Source organism: Rhincodon typus, chromosome 35, assembly GCF_021869965.1.
Source record: "Rhincodon typus isolate 14 chromosome 35, sRhiTyp1.1, whole genome shotgun sequence".
Taxonomy (NCBI): Eukaryota; Metazoa; Chordata; class Chondrichthyes; order Orectolobiformes; family Rhincodontidae; genus Rhincodon; species Rhincodon typus.
Window position 1 is genome coordinate 24,179,521 of NC_063366.1, and position 8,030 is coordinate 24,187,550.

Genomic DNA, 8,030 nt, shown 5'->3' on the forward strand with positions numbered 1-8,030 from the left:
TGTGAGGTGCTGCATTTTGGAAAGGCAAATCACGACAGGACTAATACACCTTAATGGTAAGGTCCTGGGGAGTGTTGCTGAACAAAGAGACCTTGGAGTGCAGGTTCATAGTTCCTTGAAAGTGGAGTCACAGGTAAATAGGATAGTGAAGTGATTTGGTAAGCTTGCCTTTATTGGTCAGTGTGATGAGTATACAAATTGGGAGTCATGTTGCAATTGTAAAGGACAGTGGTTCAGCCACTTTTGGAGTATTGTGTGCAATTCTGGTCTCCCTCTTATAGGAAGGATGTTGTGAAACTACAAAGGGTTCAGAAAAGATTTACGAGGATGTTGCCAGGGCTGGTGGGTTTGAGCTACAAAGAGAGGTTAAATAGGCTGGGGCAACTTTCCCTGGAGCAGCGGAGGCAGAGGGGTGACCTTCTAGAAGCATATAAAATGAGGAGCAGAGATAGGGTAAATAGCCAAGGTCTTTTCAGAGGGGTAGGTGAGTCCAAAAGTAGAGGGCATTGATTTAAGGTGAAAGAGGAAAGATATAAAAGGGAGCTAAGGGGACTTTTTTTCACAGAGGGTGCTGTGTACATGGAATGAGCTGCCAGAAGAAGTGGTGCAAACTGGTACAATTACAACATTTAAAAAGCCACCTGGATAGGTATATGAATAGGAAGGAAGGGTTTAAGAGAGATATGGCCCAAATGCTGGCAAATGGGACTAGATTTATATAGGATATCTAGTCGGCATGGACGAGTTAGACCGAAGGGTCTGTTTCCATGCTGTATATCTCTGATGTGGTTGTTGAAGGCTAATCCTTTCAGTTTCAGGGTATCTCTGCAGGAGCTCCTTTTGAGTAGTGTCTAACTGTCCTTTGCTGCATCAATGGAATTCTGCTGTCAGACCAGGGTCCCAGTGGCTTGTTACATAATTACATTTAGTATAGCTGAAAAAAAAAGTGCTACCAAAGTTTTTCAAAGTACAGACCACAATTACCATACCAGGAAAAAAAATGACCATGGTGGGCAACAGTTGCTGTTCAAGCTGGGGTGTGCCAATAGCTACACTTGTTATCCAATTTCAAGATCAGTTAACTTTGGAAGATTTAATCAACTGGAAGTGACATTCTTACACTGGTCCATCTTCTTCAAACGAAAGGGATATATTCAAGCCTTATGCCTTTAATTATACAGAAGCTTGGGCTGCTTATTGCTTTTTCCAAGGCAACTGCTCAGCCAAATGGCGTCAACTTGCCAAACAATCAGCACCTTATTTTCCAGTGAGATAATTGTTGAGATTGTTTGAAATTTGACATTCTTGTGTTTGCCTGGAGTACCAGATGACAAGTTGCAGAAATGTCTCCTTTCAGTGATGTTATAATTTGTGCTTCAGTGACTACAGTAATAATATGAGTAGGTGGTTTCTTTGTCATCGATTAATGGTCTTTATTTAAAGTTGCAGTATTTGGTGCTCCATATGCACTTAGTCAGATAAATAGTCATTTGATATACATTCAGACAGCAGAGCTCTATGCAGCCAGTATGTGGACAGTGGGAGCAGTCACACTGACAGTAGATTGTGAAGGACCTTTCTGGATCATCACCATCAAACCCTGTCATGAGCTCTGCACTGCAGCAACTGCCATAGAAAGCAGGCCCTTTGTACATAACTTCCTTCGTTCTTTTCAACCACACTGTTCCACCATTTCTTCATCTTTCATTTCCACATTCACCACTTTGCCTCCTGTCTTGTCCACCTCCCTGCTGTCTGATGGTCTGATCCTCTTCGATGTGGCAGGTTCAACTAGAGACACAAGAAAATAATTTATTTGGGATTGCCAGGGAGGGGCTGTGTACAAATCACCTATGCGGAGCATAAATTAGAAACAGATGTTCTCCGGGAAATGCACGACGGAAATGTGGAGGTTGTTTAGGGAGCAGTTGCTTCAAGTATTTGGTAGGTTTGTCCCACTGAGGCAAGGCAGGGATGGTAAGGTGAAGGAACCTTGGATGACAAGACATGTGGAACATCTAGTCAAGAGAAAGAAGGAAGGTTACTTAAGGTTGAGGAAGCAAAGATCGGACAGGGCTCTAGAGGGCTACAAGGTAGCAAGGAAGGAACTGTGAATAATGGATTTAGGAGAGCTAGAAGAGGGTATGAAAAAGCCTTGGCGAGCAGGATCAAGGAAAACCCCAAGGCATCTATGCTTATATGAGGAACAAGAAAATGGCCAGAGTGAGTGTAGGGCCAATCAGGGATAGTGAAGGGAACTTGTGCATGGAGTCAAAGGAGGTCCTTAATGAATACTTTGCTTCAGTATTCACCAGCGAAAGGGACCTTGACATTTGAGGACAGCACGAAACAGGCAGATGTGCTCAAACAGGTTGATGTCGGGAAGGAGGATGTGCTAGAAATTTTGAAAGACACGAGGACAGATAAGTTCCCTGGGCCAGATGGGATATACCCAAGGTTAATGAGGGAAGAGATTGCTGCCCTTTTGGCGATGATCTTTGCGTCCTCGCTGTCCACTGAAGTAGTACCAGATGATTGGAGGGTGGCAAATGTCATTCCCTTGTTCAAGGGAGGGAATAGGGATAATCCTGGAAATCACAGACCGGTCAGTCTTACTTCTGTGGTGGGCAAATTATTGGAGAGGATTGAGAGATTGTGCTTTTCCAAATAATCAAATACTGTTTGATTAGAAATAGCATGGCTTTGAGAAGGGCAGGTCATGCCTCACAAGTCTTACTGAATTCTTTGAGGATGTAACAAAACACATTGAAGGTAGAGCAGTGGATGTGGTTATATGGATTTTAGCAAGGTATTTGATAAGGTTCTCCATGGTAAGCTCATTCAGAAAGTAAGGAGGCATGGGATTCGGGGAAATTTGGCTGTCTGGATATAAAACTGGCTTTCCAATAGAAGACAGGGTGGTAGTACATGGAAAGTATTCAGCCTGGTGGTTGGTGACCAGTGGCGTTCTGCAGGGATCTGCCCTGGGACCTATGATCTTTCTAAATGACTTGGATGAGGAAGTGGAAGGGTGGGTTGGGAAAGTTGGAGTTGTGGATAGCGTGGAGGGCTGTTGTAGGTTGCAATGGGACATTGACAGGATGCAGAGCTGGGCAAAGAAGTGGACCCAGAAAAGTGTGAAGTGATTCATTCTGGAAGGTCGAATTTGAATGCAGAATACAGGGTTAATGGCAGGATTCTTGGCAGTGTGGAGGAACAGAGAGATCTTGGGGTCCACGTCCACAGATCCCTCAAAGTTGCTACCCAAGTTGATAGGGTTGTTAAGAAGTGCATAGTGTGGCTTTCATTGGCAGGGGAATTGAGTTTAGGAGCCACGAGGTTATGCTGCAGCTCTATAAAACCCTGGTTATACCACCCTTGGAATATTGTATTCAGTTTTGATCGCCTCATTATAGGAAGGATGTGGAAGCTTTAGAGAGGGTGCAGAGGAGATTTACCAGGATGCTGCCTGGACTGGAGGGCAGGTCTTACGAGGAAAGGTTGAGGGAGCTAGGACTTTTCTCATTGGAGCAAAGAAGGATGAGAGGTGTACAAGATGATGACAGGCATAAATAGAGTGGATAGCCAGAGACTTTCTCCCAGGGTGGAAATGACTATTATGAGGGGGCATAATTTTAAGGTGATTGGAGGAAGGTATAAGGGAGATGTCAGAGGTAGGTTCTTTACAGAGTAGTGGGTGTGTGGAATGCGCTGCCAGCAGTGGTAGTGGAGTCAGATACTTTAGAGACATTTAAGTGACTCTTGGATAAGCACATGAATGATAATATAATGCAGGGTAGTTTGATCTTAGTAGGATAATAGGTCAGCACAACATCGTGGCCTGAAGAGCCTATACTGTGCTGTACTGTTGTGTTCTTAAAAGCAGCATTCTAACTGTGGTTCCCCGTTCCATGCTCCTAACTCCATACCGCTTTCTTCTCCACCTCCACCTTCCCCCACCCGCTCAAAACTCTAACTCAGCTTTGAGTAAGCTTAGTGACCAATGCAGATACAGTCAACATACAATACCAAAAGTGAACCCAATACTCCATTTGAGGTTTATACTGGTTTAATATTACTTGCTCCTCACATTCTGTACCCTTGTTAAGACAGTGTAAGATACTACAGCTTTATCAATCGATCCTTTTCTTAAAATGACTGATTCACTGTCCACTCCCTCTGCTCCTGTACCATGAAGAGACAGTCGATTACCTTAAACATGGGGATACATAACTGTGAATTTGCACCTGTCTTTATTAATTAGCCCCACTCTCCCCCCGGATATCACCTCACGTCACCACCAAGATGCACGTTTGTATGTGAAAGTCTGTTCTAGAAGGAAAGAAGTTGCTGGTGAGTTATGAGGTAGAAGAGAGCCCAGAGGTACCGTAACCATACCATCCATGGCTGATCGCTCCTTCTGACTGTGCTGAATCTGTTTCTGTAACTTTCTCCTTTTCTTCCCTGACAGTGTGATATTTGCCCTCTTACTCGAGCTAGAAAGAGAAACAGCGAGTAATTACAACAAACACAGCCACATTCATGGATTCACTATCGACTTTTAATGAACACACACATCCCATCAACGTGGAATCAAGGCAATCTCCAAAGAAGGAGCCAAACGTGGCTTGGGTGGGAGCATCCTTGCCTCTAAATCACAAGATTCCAGTCCAGGGCAAGAGCAAAAACATCAAGGCCAACAAACTAGTGCAATAGGTAGATTCAGCGGAGAGTACACTGCACTGTCAGAGGTGCTGCCTTATGGATCGATGTTCAACACTCAGCTAGATGCAGAACATCACATTATTTCAAAGACTAGCAGGTGAGTTCTTCTCTTTGTCCTCCTCACAAGCCTGTCCAGTTAACCCCATTTCTCCCAACATTCCAGTATCATGAATGCAAACCCTGTTTCCTTTAATTATATGGTGCTGAGGAAGGTCTCACTGCCTCAACAGTGAGCTCCAAAGTCCCCCGGTTTGCCTAGTCCTCATGTTGAGAGCAGACACTCGGATGACATTTTAAATGTGTCTTTTCTGCTTCCCTGCAGTTGGATTCTACAAAGTGAGGTCCAAGCTGCTTTATCGAAGATAACATAGCAATTGAGAATATCCACATTCATTAATGCTATTAATAAATATGTCTGTTAATACAGTTGCATGAAAGGGGCCCTCTTGAAGCACAGTGGTAATATCCCTACCCCTAGGACAGGAGGCCCAGATTTAAGTCCCACTTGTTCCAAGGGTGAGTAATAACATTTCTGAACAGGTTGATTAGAAAAACAGGTTAATTTTTAAAAAAAATACAACTGCATGACTCAATTGTGAAAGTCAACCAGCACAGTGTCAATAATGGTGAGAAGTGACCACTTCAAGACACAGCCACAATCATTAACTATCCATGGTCCAGAGACTGCAGAAACAGAAATGCTGGAAAAAAACTCAGCGGGTCTAGCAGCATCTGTGTTAACATTTCAGGTCCAGTGACCCTTCTTCAGAAGATGGAAGAACCCTGGGAAACCCAACGCTAGAAGTAACATGTCAGCAACCCATCTGCCACCCAAAGCAGGAGGTGCATTACAGCAACTTTAACACACATCACAGGATGGGTCCTGGAGACCCAGTCATTGAGTTGTATAGTGTAGAAACAGACACTTTGGTCCACCTCATCCATGGTAACCAGATATCCCAAATTAATCTAGTGCCATCTGGCCTATGTCCCTCTAAACCCCTCTTATTCATATACACATCCAGATGCCTTTTAAATGTTGTAATTGTACCAGCTTCCACCACATCCTCTGGCAGCTCATTCCATACTCACACCACACTCTGCGTGAAAAAGTTGCCCCTTAGGTCCCTTTTATATCTTTCCCTTCTCAACTTAAACCAATGCCCTCTAGTTTGGGACTCTCCCAACCTGGGGAAAAGACTTTGGGTATTCACCCTATCCACATCCCTCATGATTTATTTCAGACAAGATGGTAGCAGGGTAAGTTGCTCCATTCAGATGTCCACTCTGCTCACCAGTTCCCTTTCTTTTTCCATTTTTATTTCTCCTTCCTTCTCTCTCCTCTCTGCAGTAATTTTATGCCCCACCCTCCGCTCTTTTAACTATCCACTACCTACCTAAGGAGTCAGATCACAACCGGGAACCACGTGGGGGGAGCTAAACGTGCGAGCTACTTCCTGCAGCAGTGGGTGAAGCACGGGCCGGAGCAACAGCAGTGGATCAAGAGTGGGCCGGTTCGGTGGCAAGAGCGGGCTAGTGGGGCGGCTGCAGTCGGCGGTGACGAGAAGCTCAGCAGCCTCCTGGGTGTCCTAGCGATTGGAGTGGTGGCGGCACGGCTCCTACACGATCAGAGGTGGCACCATAAGCACGGTTCCTCTGGGCAGGACTCACAGGCTGGCCTAGATTTTGGTCTGTGGCTGGGCCCTGGTGCCTACATCATTATGGAGATGGGACTTAGGACTCAGATCTGAACTTTTTTTTCCTTTCTTACCTTGGCTCTGTTAGGTCTTTTAATTCTGGTTTTTGTAACCAGGTTGGGCCAGTGAACGGTGACTGTGTGCACTTTTTGCTGTACAACTCTATTCCTATATTTACTGCATGTGACAAAATAAATCTAAATCTAAAGCCTCTGACGCACCAGAGAAAATAGCCCCAGTCTAGTCAGCCTCTCCCTACAGCTCAAACCCTCCAACCTTGGTAACATCCTTGCAAATCTTTTCTGAACCCTTTCAAATTTCACAAAACTCTTCCTATAGCAGGGAGGCCAGAACTGCACACTGATTTCTCACCATCTCTTCTTCAGGTGATGAGAAGTGATGAGTCCTTTGTCAATAACCGCACCAACAATAACATGCCTTTTCCTCTTCTCCTTCCTCGAAAGCCTCCGTCTTTTGAAAAGATTTCTCTGTAATTCCTGCAAACAAAGATCACAGAAGGGTAACAATTAAATATGTTCCAAAAATGACAGCTCCCTGAACTATTTAATATCTTACACAGTCACTCCCTAAATCCTTAATATCAAATCCCCACCAGGCTAAACCCACTCACTCCCAAAACATTTATTACATACACCCCCCCCCCCCCCCCCCCCCCACCACCCACCAACCCCACGCAAATCCTACTCAGTCACTGACCTTTTCGTATGAGAAATAAGAAATAGGAGCAGGAATAGGCCATCTGACCTTTTGAGCCTGCTCCACCATTCAACATGATCATGGCTGATCTTTCTGTGGACTCAGCTCCACTTGCCCACCCGCTCACCATAACCCTTAATTCCATTACTGTTCAAAAATCAATCTCCGCCTTAAAAACATTCAATGAGGTAGCCTCCATTGCTTCAATCGGCACAGAGGTCCACAAATTCACAACCCTTTGGGTGAAGAAGTTCCTCCTCAACTGAGTGGAAAATCTGTTCCCCATTAATTTGAGGCTCTGCCACCATCCCCGCCCTCCCTTCTAGTAATGCCAATGGTGCAGGGAGAGGGTGAATTGGGGTCTCTCCTCATGGGCTGGGAGTGGGAGATGGATGCGGTTCCTGTTGGGTGTGGGGAGTAATGCCGGGGGGGGTCCCTCCTTATGGTCTGGGAAGGGGATGGAGGTTCAAGGGGAAAGAGAAAGAGTTGTTCCTTGTAGTCCAGGCAGAGAGGGGTATAATGGAGTAGGGTTCGCTCTCCTGAGGGTGTAGTGGGAGGGGTAATGGTGGAGAGGGAATCTCCTCACTGTTGTAGTACTTGCTGGGGGGGCGGTGTGGTGTGTGGGTATTGCTCATGTCTGGAGGAGGGTCTCCTCTCACAGTGTGGAGCAGGAAGTGGGATGGTAACAACTTCAGTTCCGGGTAGGGAGCTGGTTATGAGGAAGGGGCAAGGGAGTGCCGCGTTACTCACGGTCCGGGGCCGGTTGATCCTTCCTCCCGGTGCCATCCTCCATCCACGTTGGGGAAGGCCACTCCACCGGAACCGGAAATAACTGCGGCAGCGGCCGGTCAATCCCCGGTGGGAAGAGGAAACTGGGGCGGGGCCACTGAC

General features: G+C 45.8%; 1 protein-coding gene across 1 annotated transcript; it reads right to left on the reverse strand.

Moving 5' to 3' along the window:
- Positions 1 to 1,408: 1,408 nt before the first annotated feature.
- On the reverse strand, positions 1,409 to 8,022 carry c35h11orf98 (chromosome 35 C11orf98 homolog). Its single transcript, XM_020537043.2, has 4 exons — positions 7,890 to 8,022; positions 6,795 to 6,919; positions 4,399 to 4,496; positions 1,409 to 1,791 (listed from the first exon to the last, which is right to left on the reverse strand). Exons 1-4 carry the CDS (start codon positions 7,923 to 7,925, stop codon positions 1,673 to 1,675), a joined length of 378 nt encoding a protein of 125 aa, XP_020392632.1. The 5' UTR covers positions 7,926 to 8,022; the 3' UTR covers positions 1,409 to 1,672.
- Positions 8,023 to 8,030: the final 8 nt, after the last annotated feature.